The 21,889-nt window shown below is 44.3% G+C and overlaps 1 protein-coding gene across 2 annotated transcripts in view; it reads left to right on the plus strand.

Moving 5' to 3' along the window:
* Positions 1-21,889, plus strand: part of klhl32 (kelch-like family member 32) — a 283,337-nt gene that overhangs the window by 190,538 nt on the left and 70,910 nt on the right. For both annotated transcript variants that reach the window (XM_072279440.1, XM_072279447.1), the window contains exon 8: positions 14,860-15,586. In XM_072279440.1, coding sequence (XP_072135541.1) covers positions 14,860-15,586 — 727 coding nt within the window. The remainder of the gene's footprint in view (positions 1-14,859; positions 15,587-21,889) is intronic.

Raw genomic sequence — 21,889 nt, forward strand, 5'->3', positions numbered from 1 at the left:
TTTCCAGTGGTCCAATATCAACTCTCACCTCCCTTTTACTCTTTATGTGAATTGGGTGTGAATTGGGATGATGTTTTTGCAGGGAAATGTACTATGGACATGTGGTCGATGTTTAGAGATCTCTTGCGGGATGTAAGGGATAAATTTGTCCCAGTGAGGAAGATAAAGAATGGTAGGGTGAAGGAACCATGGGTGACAAGTGAGGTGGAAAATCTAGTCAGGAGGAAGAAGGCAGCATACATGAGGTTTAGGAAGCAAGGATCAGATGGGTCTATTGAGGAATATAGGGAAGCAAGAAAGGAGCTTAAGAAGGAGCTGAGAAGAGCAAGAAGGGGGCATGAGAAGGCCTTGGCGAGTAGGGTAAAGGAAAACTCCAAGGCGTTCTTCAATTATGTGAGGAAAAAAAGGATGACAGGAGTGAAGGTAGGACCGATTAGAGATAAAGGTGGGAAGATGTGCCTGGAGGCTGTGGAATTGAGCGAGGTCCTCAATGAATACTTCTCTTCGGTATTCACCAATGAGAGGGAACGATGATGGTGAGGACAATATGAGTGAGGTTGATGTTCTGGAGCATGCTGATATTAAGGGAGAGGAGTTGTTAAAATACATTAGGACAGATAAGTCCCCGGGGCCTGACGGAATATTCCCCAGGCTGCTCCACGAGGTGAGAGAAGAGATTGCTGAGCTTCTGGCTAGGATCTTTATGTCCTCGTTGTCCACGGGAATGGTACCGGAGGGTTGGAGGGAGGTGAATGTTGTTCCCTTGTTCAAAAAAGGTAGTAGGGATAGTCCGGGTAATTATAGACGAGTGAGCCTTACGTCTGTGGTGGGAAAGCTGTTGGAAAAGATTCTTAGAGATAGGATCTATAGGCATTTAGAGAATCATGGTCTGATCAGGGACAGTCAGCATGGCTTTGTGAAGGGCAGATCGTGTCTAACAAGCCTGATAGAGTTCTTTGAGGAAGTGACCAGGCATATAGATGAGGGTAGTGTGATCTATATGGATTTTAGTAAGGCATTTGACAAGGTTCCACACGGTAGGCTTATTCAGAAAGTTAGAAGGCATGGGATCCAGGGAAGTTCAGCCAGGTGGATTCAGAATTGGCTTGCCTGCAGAAGGCAGAGGGTGGTGGTGGAGGGAGTACATTCAGATTGGAGGATTGTGACTAGTGGTGTCCCACAAGGATCTGTTCTGGGACCTCTACTTTTCGTGATTTTTATTAACGACCTGGATGTGGGGGTAGAAGGGTGGGTTGGCAAGTTTGCAGACGACACAAAGGTTGGTGGTGTTGTAGATAGTGTAGAGGATTGTCAAAGATTGCAGAGAGACATTGATAGGATGCAGAAGTGGGCTGAGAAGTGGCAGATGGAGTTCAACCCGGAGAAGTGTGAGGTGGTACGCTTTGGAAGGACAAACTCCAAGGCAGAGTACAAAGTAAATGACAGGATACTCGGTAGTGTGGAGGAGCAGAGGGATCTTGGGGTACATGTCCACAGATCCCTGAAAGTTGCCTCACAGGTGGATAGGGTAGTTAAGAAAGCTTATGGGGTGTTAGCTTTCATAAGTCGAGGGATAGAGTTTAAAAGTCGCGATATAATGATGCAGCTCTATAAAACTCTGGTTAGGCCACACTTGGAGTACTGTGTCCAGTTCTGGTCATCTCACTATAGGAAGGATGTGGAAGCATTGGAAAGGGTACAGAGGAGACTTACCAGGATGCTGCCTGGTTTAGAAAGTATGCATTATGATCAGAGATTAAGGGAGCTAGGGCTTTACTCTTTGGAGAGAAGGAGGATGAGAGGAGACATGATAGAGGTGTACAAGATAATAAGAGGAATAAATAGAGTGGATAGCCAGCGCCTCTTCCCCAGGGCACCACTGCTCAATACAAGAGAACATGGCTTTAAGGTAAGGGGTGGGAAGTTCAAGGGGGATATTAGAGGAAGGTTTTTTTACTCAGAGAGTGGTTGGTGCATGGAATACACTGCCTGAGTCAGTGGTGGAGGCAGATGCACTAGTGAAGTGTAAGAGACTACTAGACAGGTATATGGAGGATTCTAAGGTGGGGGCTTATATGGGAGGCAGGGTTTGAGGGTCGGCACAACATTGTGGGCCGAAGGGCCTGTACTGTGCTGTACTATTCTATGTTTCTATGTTTTATATAACTGAGAAGTTTTTGGTGTCCTGCTTTGTATCATTGGCTAGTTTGCCCTCATATTTCATCTTTTACTTTCTTATAGCTTTTTATAGTTGTCTTTTTGTTTTTAAAAGCTTCCATTTCATCTAACTTCCCGCTCACTTTTGCTACCTTACATGCCTTTTCCTGGGCTTTTATGTAGTCTTTAGTTTCCCCTGTCAGCCATGGTTACCTACCCCTGACGCTTGTGAAATTCTGTCTCTGTGGAACATTTCTGTCCTGCGCCTGGTGAATTATTCTCAGAAATGTCAGCTACCTCCGCTCTATCATCATCCTCGCCAATATCCTCCTCCAATTAACCTGAGGCAAGCTCCTCTCTCATGCCTCTGTAATTCCCTTTATTCCATTGCGACACTGATACATGTGAGTTATGTTTCTATCTCTCAGATTGCAATATGAATTCAATCATTTTTTGATCACAGTCTCCTAGAGGTTCCTTTACACTAAGCTCCCTAATAATATCTGGGTTATTACACAACACACAATCAAAGATAGCCTTTCCCTTAGTAGGCTCAAGCTCAAGCTGCTCTAAAAAGCCATTTCATAGGCATTCAATAAATTCCCTCTCTTGCAATCTAACACCAACCTGATTTTCCTAATCCCCTTGCATGCTGAAGTCCCCCATTACAATTGTGCCATACCCTTATTACATGCCTTTTCCAGCTACCTTTGTAATCTCAACCCCACATGTTTCCTACTATTTGGAGGCCTATATCTGATTCCCATAATGTTTTTTTTACCCTTGCAGTTTCTTAACTCCACCCACAAAGATTCAACGTTCTCTGACCCTATGTCACCTCTTTCTAAAGATGTAATTCCATCTCTTACCAACAGAGCCACACCACTGCCTATGTCTTCCTGCCTGTCCTTCCAATACACAGTGCATCCTTTGATGTTAAGCTCCCAACTATGACCTTCTTCCAGCCACGATTCAGTGATGCCCACAATGTTATACCAACCAATCTCTAGTTGTGCCACAGGTTTGTCCACCTTAATCCGAATGCTACGCACATTTAAATACAGCACCTTCAGTCCTGCATACTTCGCCCTTTTGAATTTTGCCTCTTTGGTACAATTTAACTCTGTGCTCTGTAAACATTTGTATCCGGCTTGTCCTTCCTTACATTCACATTACACTCATCATCTACTTGTAAACCTGCTGGCTCATCCTCAGCTCTATCATACTGGTTCCTATCCCCCTGCCATATTAGTTTAAACCACTCTCAACAGCTCTAATAAATCTGCCAGCAAGACTATTTGTCCCCCTCGGATTCAAGTGCAACCCATCCCTTTTATACAGATCTCACCTGCCCACAGAATCGCCTATCTATTCCCCTGACGATGGAGTCCCCTATTGCTGCTGCCACCCTCTTCAGTTCCCTACTCTTCTGAGCTGTAGGGTCGGGCTCAGTGCCAGTGGCTTTCCCCAGGTAGGTCATTCCCCCCGCCCTCCAAAACAGTACTTAAACTGGAATACATGATTGTGTGGGACAGCCACAGGGGTGCTCTCCATATCTGATGCCCTCCCTTCCCTCTTCTGACAGTCACCCATTTATCTGTCTCCTGTAGCCTCGGGGTGACTACCTCCCTGTAGTTCCTGTCTATCACTGCCTCACTCTCCCTAACAAGCCGAAGGTCATCGAGCTGCAGCTCCAGTTCCCTAACACAGTCTCTAAGGAGCTACATCTCAATGCACCTGGTGCAATATGGCCATCGGGGAGGCTAGGTGTCTCCTGGAATTCCCACATCTGACACCCAGAACAAAACACTGGCTCTGTGGACGTAACCCCTATTCTCTGTAGAGTTCATTCAGAATAAGAAATAAGGAATGAACTTACCTACTTACCTTGTTTCCGCCCGGACTCCTCAGTTCCCAGAGAGTCCAGTCTGACACCAACCTACACACACACACACACATACACACACACACACACACACACACACACACACACACACACTCACTCAACTGAACACCACTCCACTCCCTTTGCAATTTTTGCTCATCTCTTTCTCAATTTCTGCTAAAACAATGTTTACATTTACATTTACATTTTACATCATTTATTGTTATAGGCATCCGTTAGTCTTGTGAGACCATGGATTTGTGCCTTGGAAGGTTTCCAGGGCACAGGCCTGGGCAAGGTTGTATGGAAGACCAGCAGTTGCCCATGCTGCAAGTCTCCCCTCTCCACGACACCGATGTTGTCCAAGGGAAGGGCACTAGGGCCGATACAGCTTGGCAGCGGTGTTGTCGCAGAGCAATGTGTGGTTAAGTGCCTTGCTCAAGGACACAACACGCTGCCTCGGCTGAGGCTCGAACTAGCGACCTTCAGATCACTAGACTGACGCCTTAACCACTTGGCCATGCACCAACTATTATATTGTAATTTGTACTTTACTGTGCCTATTGTCTTGTTTATTAATTATTGTACTGTCTTGTGCACTTTATGTAGTCCCGTGCAGGTCTGTAGTCTAGTGTAGTTTTGTGTTGGTTCAGGTAGTCTAGTGTAGTTTTGTGTTGGTTCAGGTAGCACCATGGTCCTGGAGGAACGTTGTTTCGTTTTTACTGTCAGCGGTTGTGGTTGAAATGACAATAAAAGTAACTTGAACTTGAACTTCTTGCCAAAGCCTTGTTTAGCCAAAGCTCCGCCTTATACTATTCCGACAATGACCACTCCCACAACGACCGTTCCGCGAGGTGATAACTCTTTCCTTTATAGAGACTGGGTTTTTAAAGTTCTTTCCCGGATCTGCACAGGAATGCTTCTGTTGCATCCGTGCAGTATTCCAATCAATGATTCCCATTGAAAAGCTTCCTGATTTTTAAAGTTCTTTGCCGGACCTGTGCAGAGAGGCAGAGAGATTTCCTGTATTTACAGCTTCTTGATATTTCACTGTAAACTCAGAATGGTGGTTTGAAGTGAAATGGGCAGGCTTGTCTTCAACTTTCCTTCCATAACTCGATTAACACCCTTCAGCTATATTGCCACTGAAACTTCTATTTATGTAATGTATTGAAAAATTCAGATTCAGATTCCGATTTATTTGTCACATGTACAGTACATTAAAACTTTCAGTGAAATGCTTTGTTTGTGTTAACAACCAACACACCCAAGGATGTGCTGAGGGCAGCCCACAAGTGAAGCCATACAACACAGACAACAACAGCAACAACAACAAAACAAAACAAGATATCAACTGCAAAACAAGCCCTTTTCAGAACAGTCACCCACCCACTAACACACACGGACAGCCCTCCATTGCTGACACAGGCCAGCTCAAAGCTTTTTACCATTCAATAGGCTTCAGTGAGGTCATCCCTCATTCTTCTGAAGTCTTGTAAATACAGGCCCAAAGCCATCAAACACTCTTCATATGACAAGTCATTCAATCCCAGAATAATTTTCGTGAACCTCCTTTGAACCCTCTCCAGTTTCAGCACATCCTTTCGTAGATAAGAGGCCCAAAACTGCACACAATACTCTGTGAAGCCTCGCTAGTGCTTTATAAGCTCTCAACATTATATCTTTGCCTTTATATTCAAGTCCTCTTGAAATGAGTGCTAACATTGCCTTCCTCATGGCTCCCAGGTCCCCTTGCGCCGCAGTTATTTGTATTTTCTCTCCACTTAGAAAATAGTCAACCCTTTCATTTTTTCTACCAAAAGGCATGACCATACACTTCCCAACATTGTATTCCATCTGCCACTTCTTTGCCCATTCTCCTAATCTGTCTAAGTCCTTCAGTAGCAACATACATGCACTGCTGGAGGAACTCAGCAGGCCAGGCAGAATACAGTCAACGTTTTGGGCCAAGCACCTTCATCAGGACTGGAGAAAAGAAGACGAGGAGTCAAGGTGGGGAGAAGGGAGGGAGAAACACAAGGTGAAAGGTGAAACTGGGAGGGGGAAGGGAGAAGTGAAGAGCCGGGAAGTTGATTGGTGAAAAATACAGGGTTGGAGAAGGGGGAATCTGATAGGAGAGGACAGAAATCATGGAAGAAAGAGGGGTGGAACACCAGAGGGAGGTGATGGGCAGGCAAGGAGATAAGATGAGAGAGGGAAATGGGAATGGGCAATGGTGAAGGGTGGGGAGGGAGCATTACCAGAAGTTCGAGAAATCAATGTTTATGCCATCAGGTTGGAGGCTTCCCAGATGGAATACAAGGTGTTGCTCCTCCAAACTGAGTGTGGCCTCATCGCACCAGTAGAGGAGGACATGGACTGAGGTGTTAGAATTGAAATCGGAAGTGGAATTAAAATAGGTGGCCACTGGGAAATCCCACATTTTCAGAATTAGAATCAGAATCATGTTTATTATCGCTGGCATGTGTTGTGAAATTTGTTAACTTAGCAGCAGCAGTTCAATGCAATACATAATCTAGAAGAAAAAAAGTAAATCAATTACAATAAATGTATGGATCAAAAATCATGCGAAATCAGAAATAATATATATTTAAAAAGTGAGGTAGTGTTCACAGGTTCAATGTCCATTAAGGAATCAGATGGCAGAGGGGAAGAAGCTGTTCCTGAATTGCTGACTGTGTGCCTTCAGGCTTCTGTACCTCCTACCTGATGGTAACAGTGAGAAAAGGGCATACCCTGGGTGCTGGAGGTCCTTAATAATGGACGCTGCCTTTCTGAGACACCACTCCCTGAAGATGTCCTGGGTAATTTGTAGACCAAGTCCCCAAGACGGAGCCAACTAAATTTACAACTCTCTGCGGCTTCTTTCGGTGCTGTTCAGTAGGCCACCCACTCCCACCACCCCCCATACCAGCCCGTGATGCAGCCTGTCAGAATGCTCTTCACTGTACATCTATAGGTACATATATATCTGACAGGATGGAGCATAGGTGCTCGGTGAAACGGTCTCCCACTCTACTTCGGGTTTCACCGATATACAGGAAGTCACACCGGGAACACCAGATACAGTAGATGACCCCAACAGACTCACAGTTGGAGTATAGTCGCACCTGGAAGAACTGTTTGGGGCCCTGAATGGTAGTGAGGGAGCTGGTGTAGGGGCAGGTGTAGCACTTGTTCTGCTTGCAAGGATAAGTGCCAGGAGGGAAATCAGTGGTTAGGGACGAAAGGACAGAGGAGTTGTGTAGGGAGCGATCTCTGAAGAAAGCAGAAAGTGGGGGGGCGGGGGGAAGATGGTGGGATCCCGTTGGAGATGGCATGAGTTCTGGAGAATTATGTGCCGGACGCAGAGGCTGATAGGGTGGTAGGTGAGGACAAGTGGGACAGGGTGACGGGAGGATGGGGTGAGGGCAGATGTGAGTGAAATGGAAGAAATGTGGTTGGGCAACACACATCAAAGTTGCTGGTGAACGCAGCAGGCCAGGCAGCATCTGTAGGAAGAGGTGCAGTCGACATTTCAGGCCGAGACCCTGACGAAGGATCCCACCACTAAGCACATCTTTCCCTCCCCCCCTCTCTCTGCATTCCGCAGGGATCGCTCCCTACGCAACTCCCTTGTCCATTCATCCCCCCCCCATCCCTCCCCACTGATCTCCCTCCTGGCACTTACCCATGTAAGCGGAACAAGTGCTACACATGCCCTTACACTTCCTCCCTTACCACCATTCAGGGCCCCAAACAGCCCTTCCAGGTGAGGCAACACTTCACCTGTGAGTCGACTGGGGTGATATACTGCGTCCGGTGCTCCCGATGTGGCCTTTTATATATTGGCGAGACCCGACGCAGACTGGGAGACCGCTTTTCTGAACATCTACGCTCTGTCCGCCAGAGAAAGCAGGATCTCCCAGTGGCCACACATTTTAATTCCACATCCCATTCCCATTCTGACATGTCTATCCACGGCCTCCTCTACTGTAAAGATGAAGCCACACTCAGGTTGGAGGAACAACACCTTATATTCCGTCTGGGTAGCCTCCAACCTGATGGCATGAACATTGACTTCTCTAACTTCCGCTAGGCCCCACCTCCCCCTCATACCCCATCTGTTACTTATTTTTATGCACACATTCTTTCTCTCACTCTCCTTTTTCTCCCTCTGTCCCTCTGAATATACCTCTTGCCCATCCTCTGGGTCCCCCCCTCCTCCTTGTCTTTCTCCCTGGGCCTTCTGGCCCATGATCCTCTCATATCCCTTTTGCCTATCACCTGTCCAGCTCTTGGCTCCATCCCTCCCCCTCCTGTCTTCTCCTATCATTTTGGATCTCCCCCTCCCCCTCCCACTTTCAAATCCCTTACTCACTCTTTCTTCAGTTAGTCCTGACGGAGGGTCTCGGCCTGAAACGTCGACTGCACCCCTTCCTAGAGATGCTGCCTGGCCTGCTGCGTTCACCAGCAACTTTGATGTGTGTTGCTTGAAACTCCAGCATCTGCAGAATTCCTGTTGTTCACCAGAGAAATGCTGCCTTTTTCTACTGAAATTTTACCCTTCTTGCTGATCTCTGCATTTCATCATACTAAATCCTGCTACGAAGTCCCCTTAGCTCCAGTAATTTTCCTGACTCACTGGAGAGCTGCTGTGTGTGAGAAGAGCCTCAATGATACAGCAATTAACCATAACATTTCCAAGACATTGTACATTGAAGTAGTGCAGTCAGAGTAATGTCATATAATCCGTCAGCTGCTGAGGTCTCCGGATTAGTTCAGACTCGGTGCTAAACTATGTGATGTTGTCCAGGCTGCACAAAGAACAGAGAACATTACAGCATCGTACAGGGTCCTTTGGCCTACGATGTTCTACTGACCCTTTAATTCTCTCTAACCCTTCCCTCCCCCCATAGCCATCCATTTTTCTCTCAGAAATCTTAGAATTTCTTAAAAACTGCTATTGAATCTACCTCTACCATCACCCCGGTAGCACATTCAATGCACTTTGCACTCTCTGTGTAAAAAAAAAACTTACCTCTGATTTTTCACCATCCTTTCCTCCAATCATCTTCAATTTGTGCTCCCTTGTATTAGCCATTTCTGCTCTGGGAAAAAGTTTCTGGCTGTCCACCATATCAATGCCTCTTAGCATCTTATACACCTCTATCAATTCACTTCTCATCCTCCAGGGTGAGAAGCCATAGATCCCTCAACCTTTCCTCATAAGACATTCTTATGGACATAGGGGCAGAATTAGGCCATTTGTTCCACTGAGTCTGCTAAAACACGCCCTCTAATTCATGCAGCGTCCTGGTAAATCTCCTCAGTGCCCTCTCTAAAGCTTACACATCCATATATTGAGGCAACCAGCACTGAACACAATACTCTGTGTGGTTTAAAAGAGCTGAAAGAATACTTCGGGTATAAAGGGTATATATAATGGGGATTGAAAAGACAAACTTTAGCAGATCACAAAGCTGATAGTCAAGGATCATGGGAAAAATGTGAAGTAGTTGACTGAGATTGACAGGGATATGATGGACTGAATTGGCCGCCTTGTTTTCAGGAGGTTTCTAAAACTCAGTGAGACTGTCACTTGCAATTGGTGCTAACAGAACTGTGTGCCAGCAAGGGCGACAGTCTCTTTAGAAAAACAGAGGGAAAAATTGATGAAAAAGTAAAGCAAAATCTACAGATTTGTCAGTGTAATAACGGGCCATTATGATGTTGCCGTTCCCCATTTGAATTCATTTCTCCCTCCCTCCTCTCGCTAGAGATGACACCAGTTACATTGGAGAATGTGGGTTTACAATGCCTAAACACAGTGCTGTGAGTAGTTCACCAATCTAAAGGTAATAAATCACATCTGTCCAATGTACTAATATCCTGGGGAGATCTATTAAACATTGTAGGCATTGATTTATTTTGACAAACTTTCTGTTGGTAAACAAAGGTTGATGTTAAAAGCAATTCTATGTTAATTTAATGCAATACAGGGTATATTGGCAGCGAGGTGAATGATCTATTTAAATCAGATCAAATGTTTCAGTTAGATCTCTCCAAATGCAAACTGATGTCTCCACCATCAGATTTCTGAAAGGACAATGAGTCCATGAAAGAAATATGTATATATATGCTGGCCGGTGGTATAGTGGAATCTGGACTGGACTTCAAGGCCAGTGGTCACAGGTTTGAATTAGGCCAGCTCCTTACACACTATCCATCAGTGCTGGGCTGCTGCCTGATGTTCCACAAGGTGCAGATGAATGAATATAAATGATAGAGAGGGGGAGGGAGCGGGAGGGAGAGAGAATGAGGTGGAGGGGGGAGAGGGGAGAGGGGGATTAGTTTCCACTTGGAGAAATCTAATTGAAACATTAGATCTGATTTAAATAGATAATGTACAATACTTTGCATAAGTCTTAGGCACATATATATATAGCTAGACCTTTGCACAGTACTGTATTGTACTGCTGCCACAAAAAAAAACAAATTTCACGACGTGTGTGAGTGATGATAAATCTGATTCTGATGTGGGTCTCTATTGTGGACTGAGAGTGAGAAGTGGACAGGGAGACCTTGCCAGGTGTCTCAGGGCTGAGTGTGTCTGCACGGGTGCTATCTCCCGCCCCTGGCACTCCTTCTCTGCCACCTGTCCCACGACCCTTGCAGCACTCCTCTCTCACCATTTCCGACTGCCTTTGCTCCCGCCAGATTTACAAACTCGCTGTCCGCTCTGTGATAACAAATAGAGTGCTGTGCAAAAGTCGTAGGCACCCTAGCTATATATATGCTGTGCCGAACATGTACTGTACTTTAGAAGTTACCTAGGGTCACCCATAGCCCTCTATTTTTCTAAGCTCCATGTACCTATCCAGGAGTCTCTTGAAAGACCCTATCATATCCACCTCCACTACGGTCACTGGAAGCCCATTCTATGCACTCACCACTCTCTGCGTAAAAAACTTACCCCGACATCTCCTCTGCACCTACTTCCAAGCACCTTAAAACTGTGCCCTCTCGTGTTAGCCATTTCAGCCATGGGAGCAGCTTCTTCCCCTCCACCATCAGATTTCTGAATTGACAATGAAGCCATGAACACTACCTCACCATTCCTACTCTTTAATTTCATATACATACTCAGTGGCCACCGACTGAAGTACATCTGTACACCTGCTTGTTAATCTAATCAGCCAATCACATAGAGGCAACTCAATGCATAAAAGCATGCAGTCATGGTCAAGAGGTTCAGTTGTTGTTCAGACCAAACACCAGGATGAGGAAGAAATGTGATCTTAGTGACTTTTGACTGTGGAATGATTGTTGGTGCCAGATGCGGTGGTTTGAGTATCTCAGAAACTGCTGATCTCCTGGGATTTTCACACACAGCCGTCTCTAGAGTTTACAGAGAATGACAGTACAATAGAATGAAAAACAGTTCTGTGGGTGAAAATGTCTTGTTAGTGAGAGAGGTCAGAGGAGCATAGCCAGATTGACTCAACAGTAACTCAAATAGCCACACATTACAACAATGATATGCTGAAGAGCATCTCTGAACGCACAACATGTTGAACCCTTAAATGGAGGGGCTGCAGCAGCAGAAGACCACAGACATACACACAGTATTAGGCACAGGAGTTGCATAATGAAGTGGTCACTGAGTGTACTTTACAGTATATTTTATGTATTGCACTGTTCTGCTGTGGTAAAACAACAAATTTCACAACATACAGTAGATCAGTGATTCTGACTCTGAGCTAAAAGTTATCCTATATTTGTAACAATGGCTTTAGTAATATCGTGCCGTATGTATGTTGGTAAAAGCACAACTCTTGAACCAAAGACAAACATTTCATTGTAATTCCTTGGGGGAAATATTAATATGGGCTTGAACTAGGCTTTATTTGACAACTTTTGAAATAGACAAGGGCACAATACTCATTTAGATTGGTTTTAACATAATGCAATACATCAGCTATTGATCTACTAATGCAATTTCTGTTCAATATTTTTTGTCATCAAAGTGAATGTTGTAATTTTGAAAAAAAAGTATGTTTTTCTATTTTTGTTTTATCTCGAATCGATGTGAAACACTTTGAAGTCCCAGCAATATAATTAAGCCACATACTTTATGCCAACACACACAAAATACTGGAGAAACTCAGCAATTCAGGCAACATCCATGGAGGGGAATAAACAGTCAAAGTTTCTCTGAATATTCAAATCTGCAGGATCCTTTGTGTTTACAAACTTCATATTGTTCTAATGTAACATTTTGCTTTCTTTCAACAGCAGGCAAGAATGACATACTTCAACTGATTTTGATTTTCATTAGCATTCATAACACTGTTCTGCAGGATTTATTTGTTATCTACACTCAGTGGTCAATCTATTAGCTTCAACTATTCACCTGCTCATTAATGCAAATATCTAATCAGCAAATCATGTGGCAGCAACTCAATGCATTAAAAACATGTAGGCATAGTGAAGAGGTTCAGTTGTTGTTCAGAATAAACATAAAAATAGGGAAGAAATGTGATCTAAGTGACTTTGACCATTAAATAATTGTTGGTGCCAGGTGGGATGGTTTGAGTATCTCAGAAATTGCTTATCTCCTGGGATTTTCTTGCACAACGGCCTCTGAAGTTTAGAGAGAATGGTGCAAAAAAAAATTAAAAACATCCAGTGAGTGGTAGTTCTGTGGCCAAAATGCCATGATAATGAGAGAGATCAGAGGAGAATGGAGAATGGCCAGACTGGTTCAAGCAGGAATAAACCGGGAAAGGCTTTTGATAATGTGTCACATAATCAAATAGCAACATTTATTCCCCTCCATAGATGCTACCTGAACTGCCGAGCCTCTCCAGCATTGTACAAAAATCTGCATGAATTCAGCAAGGCCAATATTGGCATCCTGCACCTTCAATTGTGAGTGAACTCATGTAAAGAATTCTCAACAATGCTGCCAAGAATTGCACTCACCAGCACCCAGTCTGTGTATCTCTAGGGCAACCATGTTGCAGTCCTCATTCCAGCCTTGCTGCCGACTTTGGATCAGTGTGATCACTGTGATCTGTGTGATCAGTGTGCTCCGTGTGATCACTGTGATCTGTGTGATCAGTGTGATCTGTGTGATCAGTGTGTTCAGTGTGATCCGTGTGTTCAGTGTGATCCGTGTGTTCAGTGTGATCCGTGTGATCAGTGTGCTCTGTGTGATCAGTGTGATCTGTGTCATCAGTGTGATCTGTGTCATCAGTGTGATCTGTGTGATCAGTGTGTTCAGTGTGATCAGTGTGTTCAGTGTGATCCGTGTGATCAGTGTGATCCGTGTGATCAGTGTGCTCTGTGTGATCCGTGTGATCAGTGTGCTCCGTGTGATCAGTGTGATCAGTGTGCTCTGTGTGATCTGTGTGATCAGTGTGATCCGTGTGATCAGTGTGCTCTGTGTGATCAGTGTATCTGTGTCATCAGTGTGATCTGTGTCATCAGTGTGATCTGTGTGATCAGTGTGTTCAGTGTGATCCATGTGATCCGTGTGATCAGTGTGATCCGTGTGATCAGTTTGCTCTGTGTGATCAGTGTGTTCAGTGTGATCAGTGTGTTCAGTGTGATCCGTGTGATCAGTGTGATCCGTGTGATCAGTGTGCTCTGTGTGATCCGTGTGATCAGTGTGCTCCGTGTGATCAGTGTGATCAGTGTGCTCTGTGTGATCTGTGTGATCAGTGTGATCCGTGTGATCAGTGTGCTCTGTGTGATCAGTGTATCTGTGTCATCAGTGTGATCTGTGTCATCAGTGTGATCTGTGTGATCAGTGTGTTCAGTGTGATCCATGTGATCCGTGTGATCAGTGTGATCCGTGTGATCAGTTTGCTCTGTGTGATCAGTGTGTTCAGTGTGATCCGTGTGATCCGTGTGATCCGTGTGATCAGTGTGATCAGTGTGCTCTGTGTGATCCGTGTGATCAGTGTGATCCGTGTGATCAGTGTGATCCGTGTGATCAGTGTGATCCGTGTGACTTCAGTTTCAGCTGAAGTGAGAAGCATACTATTGGCATAAATCAACATCCTTATTTGCCATTAACTAAGTTAAGATATCCAGTACAGATATCTACACTGTTCATTATAATCAAATTATTACATAGTGCATTGAGGTAGAACAAACTAAAATCTTCTTCATTCCTTGGAATGTGGAAGAGTGAGATGATTTTTGATAGGGGTATTCAAAATTATGAGAGGTATATGTAGGGTAAATGCAAGCAGGCTTTTTTCCACTGTGGTTGGGTGAGTCTACAACTAGAGGTCATGGGTTAAGGGGGAAACATCAAAAGTTTAAAGAGAACAAGTTGGTAAACTTCTTCACTCAGAGAAACATGAGAGTATGGAATGAGCTGCCAGCACAAGTGCATGCAAGCTTGATTTCAATGTTTAAGAGAAGTTTGGATCGGTGCATGGATGGTAGGGGTCTGGGTGCAGATCGATGGGAATAGACAATGGTTCAACATGGACTAGATGGGCCAAAGGGCCTGTTTCTGTGCTGTACTTTTCGATGACTATGACTCTAACAAATACAAAATATAGAACGAAGTGTAACGGCTACAGAGAAAGTGCACTGCAGGTAAATAATAATGTGGTATATTCACAAGATGCCTGACCCGCTGAGTTCCTTCAGTATTTTGCGTGCGTGTTGTTCAGGATTTCCACCACCTACAGAATCTACTGTGTTGAACTGTTACAATTATTGACTGTTAACAAACTGTTGGGATACATGTTGCTCTGAAAGACTGATGGGCCTGTTTTGTTTTTTGTTGGTAGCTGGCGGTGAAATGGCTGGAACACGGCTGTCGCTATCAGTACATGGGTGAACTATTACAATATGTACGCTTTGGCTTAATGGACGTTGACACGCTTCATGCACTGGCTCTGACTCACCCTCTGGTTCAGGCCAGTGAAACAGCCACGGCTTTCATTAACGAGTCGCTGGCGTACCACCAGAGTATCTATGCACAGCCCATTTTGCAAACCATCAGGACGAAGCCCCGCTTTCAGTCGGAGACCCTCTACATCATCGGTGGCAAGAAACGTGAGATCTGCAAAGTGAGAGACTTGCGGTATTTTAACCCGGTAGACCAGGAGAACGTTCACATCGCCGGGGTTTCCAACTGGAGCGAGCTGTCCCCCATGCCCGTGGGGAGAAGTCACCACTGCGTAGCCGTCATGGGAGACTTCCTGTTTGTGGCGGGCGGGGAGGTGGAACACACGACGGGCCGCACCTGTGCAGTCAGGACCGCATGTCGCTACGACCCGCGCAGCAACACCTGGACGGAGATTGCTCCCATGAAGAACTGCCGCGAGCATTTTGTGCTCGGTACTTTGGATGAATACCTGTACGCAGTGGGCGGAAGGAATGAACTGCGGCAAGTGCTGCCCACGGTGGAGAGATACTGTACTAAGAAGAACAAGTGGTCATTTGTACAACCGTTTGATAGATCACTGTCCTGCCACGCAGGGTGTACGGCGGATGGATTTCTGTGGATATCAGGTAAGGAAAACACTTTGAGCATTAATCTTCTCCAGTATGCTTGTTCCATGCAGTAGTGATTTAGATGAAAGTTCTCTGAAACTTGGAAAATATTCTGAAGTGGTTGATGGAATAGGTGCTGATATATTTTCCTCCACTAATCTAGAACGGGTAAACTAAAACCACTGTCACTCGTTATGGCTCCTTCTCTCTTCTCTTCCTGGAGTTTTGCAGGATTGATATTGTTTTATTGTTGTCACATGTACCGACACCCCAAGTTGTAAAAGCGTCACACTAACGGGTCAATAACTCTACTGGGTGTTTTTTATAGACCACCCAATAGTAACAAGGACTTTGAGGAGCAGATAGGGAGACAAATTCTGGGAAGGTGTAATAATAACAGGGTTGTCGTGGTGGGAGATCTTAATTTCCTAAATATTGATTCGTATCTCCCTGGAGCAAGGGGTTCAGATGGAGTAGAGTTTGTTAGGTGTGTTCAGGAAGGTTTTCTGACACAATATGCAGATAAGCCTACAAGAGGAGAGACTGTACTTGATCTGGTATTGGGAAATGAACCTGGTCAGGTGTCAGGTCTCTCAGTCAGAGAGCATTTTGGAGATAGTGATCACAATTCTATCTCCTTTACCACAGCGTTGGGGAGGGATAGGAACAGACAAGTTAGGAAAGTATTTAATTGGAGTAAGGGGAAATATGAAGCTATCAGACAGGAACTTGGAAGCATAAATTGGGAGCAGATGTTCTCAGGGGAATGTACAGCAGAAATGTGGCAAATGTTCAGGGGATATTTGCTTGGGGTTCTGCGTAGCAACGTTCCAATGAGACAGGGAAAGGATGGTAGGGTACAGGAACCATGGTGTACAAAGGCTCATATTCTGCATGGAGGTCAGTGACCAGCGGTGTGCCTCAGGGATCTGTTCTGAGACCCCTACTCCTCGTGATTTTTATAAATGACCTGGATGAGGAAGTGGAGGGATGGGTTAGTAAATTTGCTGATGACACAAAGGTTGGGAGTGTTGTGGATAGTGTGGAGGGCTGTCAAAGGTTACAGTGGGACATTGATAGGATGCAAAACTGGGCTGAGAAGTGGCAGATGGAGTTCAACCCAGATAAGCGTGAAGTGGTTCGTTTTGGTAGGTCAAATATGATGGCAGAATATCGTATTAATGGTAAGACTCTTGGTAGTGTGGAGGATCAGAGGGATCTTTGGGTCCCAATCCATAGGACACTCAAAACTGCTGCACAGGTTGACTCTGTGGTTAAGAAAGCATACGGTGTATTGGCCTTCATCAATCGTGGGACTGTGTTTAAGAGCCAAGAGGTAATGTTACAGCTATATAGGACCCTGGTCAGACCCCACTTGGAGTACTGTGCTCAGTTCTGGTCTCCTCACTACAGGAAGGATGTGGAAACTATAGAAAGAGTGCAGAGGAGATTTACAAGGATGCTGCCTGGATTGAGGAGCATGTCTTATGGTTGAGTGAACTCAGCCTTTTTTCCTTGGAGCGACAGAGGATGAGAGGTGACCTGATAGAGGTGTATAAGATGATGAAAGCCATTGATCGTGTGGATAGTCAGAGGCTTTTTCCCAGGGCTGAAGTGGCTAGCACGAGAGGGCACAGTTTTAAGGTGCTTGGAAGTAGGTATAGAGGAGATGTCAGGGCTAAGTTTTTTTACACAGAGAGTGGTGAGTGCGTGGAATGGGCTGCCAGCAAAGGTGGTGGACGTGGAAACAATGGGGTCTTTTAAGAAACTCCCGGATAGGTACATGAAGCTTAGAAAAATAGAGGGCTATGGGTAACCCTAGGTAATTTCTAAAGTAAGTACATGTTCGGCACAGCTTTGTGAGCCGAAGGGCCTGTATTGTGCTGTAGGTTTTCTATGTTTCTAACCACTACATTACTGTGCTGCCCCATGCCCCCTTCTCATCTGGAATCTCAAGAATTGGATTATTGTTGTCAGATACACAGTGAGAAGGTCATCATGCAAACTGTTCATACAGGTCAAATCCAGTCAACATTCTGGTAAATCTCCTCTGCACCCTTTTTAGGTGAAGATAAAGACCATTGTCAGGTCAGCTTTTTCGAACGATGTTCCTAAACTGTAGAACTCAATACCTAAAACTATAAGAGATTCACACTTTGTCCACATTTTTAAATGGCAGCTCATAACCTATTTACTTAACCTTGCTTTTAGCTAGCATCATCTTGTCTTTTATTTTCATGTTTATTTTTATTTTTATTTTCATTTTCTTGTTTGCACTTCACCCCATTGTAAATCACGTTGAACTACATCATCTGTATAAAAAAAGCTGTAAGTAACTTATTATTGCTAAGTTCATGCTGCTATAAAGAATCCATTTGGTATACTTGCCTTCGTAGACTGAGGTTTTGAGTATAAGAGTTGTGATTTCATGTTAGACAAAAAGACCATAAGACAAGGGAGCAGAATTAGACTATTCAGCCCATCAAGTCTGCTCCACCATTACTTCATGCCCAAACCCGGATCCCACTCAACCCCATACACCTGCCTTCTCGCCATATCCTTTGATGCCCTGACCAATCAGGAAATGATCAACTTCCGCCTTAAATATACCCATGGACTTGGCCTCCACTGCAGTCTGTGGCATACAAAACTCTCTGCCTAAAAAAATTTCCTCCTTACCTCTGTTCTGAAGGGTCAGCTCTCAATTTTGAGGCTGTGCCCTCTAGTTCTGGATGCACCCTCCATAGGAAACACCCTCTCCACATCTACCCTATCTAGTCCTTTCAACATTCAGTAAGTTTCAATGAGATCCCCCACATTCTTCTAAGTGTGTTGCAGTGGTACAAAACATTGGTTAGACTGCATTTGGAATTACTGGGTACAGTTCTGATTAGCACACTACAGGAAGAATGTGTTAGCAATAGAGACAGTGCAGAGGAGATTCACCAAGGCATTGTCTGAATGGAGAGCAGCGATGTTGTGCCAACTTTTTAATCAACTCGAAGATCATTCTCTCCTACATAACCCTGCATTTTTCTTTCATACGTGTGCCTATCTAAGAGTTTCTTGGAATAGGAACTTTCCTAAGTTCCTATTTTCTAATGGAAAATAATGTATATCCTTAATGTATTTGCCTCTGCCATGACCCCGTGCAAAATCCTACCTCTGAACCCCCCCCCATACTTTCCTCCAATCACCTTACAATTGTGCCCCTTGTATTATCCATTTACCCCTGGGCAAACGTCTCTGGCCATCCACTCTATCTATGCTGCTTACCAAATTGTACACCTCTGTCAAGTCACCTATCGTCCTCCTTCGCTCCAAAGAGAAAAGCCCTGGCTTGCTCAACCTTTTCTCATGAGACATCTTCTCTAATCCATGTAGCATCCTGGTAAATCTCCTCTGCACCCACCACTCAGTGTACAAAAACTTACCTCCGACATCCCCTCTCTACTTTCCTCCAATCATCTTTAAATTATGCTCTCCCCATATTGATGAACATTTGTATGCAAACGCTATTGTAGAGATTTAGTGTTGTGCAGCTGTACAATATTACTTAATGGCTTTGTGGGAGAGGGATGATGGAATGCAGATATGTCTCGACCAAAGGAAGTGTAAGGTGCTCCTTCCCTCCACTAGCCTGCAGGTCACCCTTGGGCAAGATGTAGTACCTGTTTAGCTACCCCACCCCCCGGAACAATCATGGTCATGGAACGTCCTCATGATAAGACACAGCACACAATGAATGATGGGAAAGGGGACTTTAGGGCAATGCTTTATGATTTAATTCAGTTCTAAACTTGTATGTTAAACTTGGACAAAGTAAGCTCAATAAATATGAAGGGTGAGTTGGGTAAGATAGATTGAGAAACTAGATTAAAAGGGCTTCTTCCCTTTCCTTACCAGTTCTCATGAAGGGTCTCAGCCCAAAACATCGATTGTTTGTTCATTTCCATTGATGCCGCCTGATCTTCTGAGTTCCTCCATCATTGTGTGTGTGTTGCTTTGGATCTCCAGCAGCTGCAGAATCTCTTGAGTTGATGATTCAAAGATATAATAGAATACAAGAAATGACGAACACTTAAAGAAATAATTCATAGCTCTGAGGAAAGTTAATGAGATGGAAGTGTGGCTAATCAGAGATATTGAAACTGGTGTGAGATTAAGGGTATAAAGCCCAAGGACTGGAATGGTTTTGGAACTGGGGAAAGAACCACAGTAAATAGACAGTGAGGGAAAACAGGAAGAGATTTAAGGGATGGGAGATACTGTATAAAAGTGGTTATAAAAGCATCAATTGGAATGTAAAAAGAATGAGTAAAACTAATTTAAGAACTGAATTATTTCAAGATTTTTTGTCATTTCCAGTACACAAGTCTAAATAAGAATGAAATAGTTGGTAGTCCATGTCTGATGCAGCAGAAAGCAAAACGTAAGATGATAAGGAATGCAATAATAAAAAAAACACAATAAATATAAATATAAAAGATAGCTTATATGCACAGATAGATTGCATGTCCATAAAATGACATTAGGCACAGGAGTGTCTGTACATAAGGTGACTCTGACAGGAAATAATAAAGTAGTGGTGTTTGGGGGTGTGGAGGAGTGGGTTAGTGGGTGAAGGTATTGATCAACTTTTCTGCTTGGGGAAAGTAACTGTTTTTCAGTCTGCTGGTCCTGGTGTGGATGCTACGTAGCCTCCTCCCTGACAGGAATGGAATGGACCCTTATTCCATTCTCCAGTCTCCAGTGAGTGTGCCCTAGCCCTCCAGGGCATGGCCCTTCAAGGACACGTTCAGCTATTTTTTAAATGTGATGAGGGTTTCTACCTCAACACCACTTTTTTTGTTAAATAAATATTCATCTCAATTTCAGTACCTTTAAAGTTCAAAGTACATGTATGCCACCATGTATAACCCTAGTTCATTTTCTTTTGGGCATACTCAGTAAATCAACAATAGAATTATAACTACAATATAATCATTGAAAGACCGCTCAAACTTAGGCGTTAACTAATGCGCAAAAGATAACAAATTGTGCAAATACAAAGAGTCAGAATCGGGTTTAATATCACTGGCACAGGACATGAAATTTGTTGTTTTGCAGCAGCAGTATATTACAATACATAAAACTGTAAATTACAGTGAGAAGTATATCTATATATTAAAAATGTTAAATAAGTAGCACAAAAAGAGAAAAAAAAAAGTAGTGAGGTAGTGTTCATGGGTTCAATGTCCATTCAGGAATTTGATGGCGGAGAGGAAGAAGCTGTTTCTGAATCACTGAGCGTGTGTGTCTTCATGTTCCTGTACCTCCTCCCTGATGGTAGCAATGAGAACGGTACATGTCCTGGGTGATGGGGATCCTTAATGACAGATGTCCGCATTTTTGAGGCATCACTCCTTGAAGATGTCCTGGTTGCTGGGGAGACTAATGCCCATGATGGAGTTGAGTGAGTTTACAAGTATCTGCACCTCATTTCAATCCTGTGCAGTGACCACCCGCACTCCCCCCCCCCCCACCCCGCCACAAGACCAGACAGTGGTGAAGCCAGTTACAATGCTGTCTATAGCACGTCTGTAGAAACTTGTAACTGTCTCTGGCGACATACCAAACCTCCTGAAACTCCCAATGAAATATAGCCGGTGTCATTCCCCTCTTTGTAACTATATCGATATGTTGGATGTTAACATCCAGGAACTTGAAATTGCTCACTCTTTCCACTTCGGATCCCTCAGCGAGGACTGGTGTGTAGCCCTTTCTGCAGTCTGCAGTCTGCAGTCAGTTCTTTGGTCCTACTGCTGTTCAGTGCAAGATTGTTGTTGCGACACTAATCGACCAGCTGATCTATCTCGCTCCTGCATGCCTTCACGTCACTGTCTGAAATTCTGCCAGCAATAGTTGTGTTGTCAGCAAATTAATAGATGACATGGACGCCCAGTCATGGACGTAGCAAGAGTAGAGCAGTGGGCTAAGCGCACATCCTTCAGGTGCACCAGTGTTGATTGTCAGAGAGGTGGAGAGATGTTATTACCAACCTGTACGGGTTGGGGTCTTCTGGTGAGGAAGCTGGAGATCCAGTTGCAGAAGAGGCACAGAGGTCCAGGTTTTGGAACTTTATGATCAGAACTGTGGGAATAATTGTGTTAAACTCTGAGCTGCAGTCAATAAACAGCAGCTTGACATAAATATTAGTATTGTCCAGGTGATCCAAGGCTATGTGAAGAACCAATGAGATTGCATGTACAGTACTGTATATATTGTAGTGAAAGGCAAATTGCCGTGGATCTAGTTCCTTACTGAGACTGAAGTTAACTC

This window comes from Mobula birostris, chromosome 2 (assembly GCF_030028105.1).
Source record: "Mobula birostris isolate sMobBir1 chromosome 2, sMobBir1.hap1, whole genome shotgun sequence".
In the NCBI taxonomy this organism is placed as follows: Eukaryota; Metazoa; Chordata; class Chondrichthyes; order Myliobatiformes; family Myliobatidae; genus Mobula; species Mobula birostris.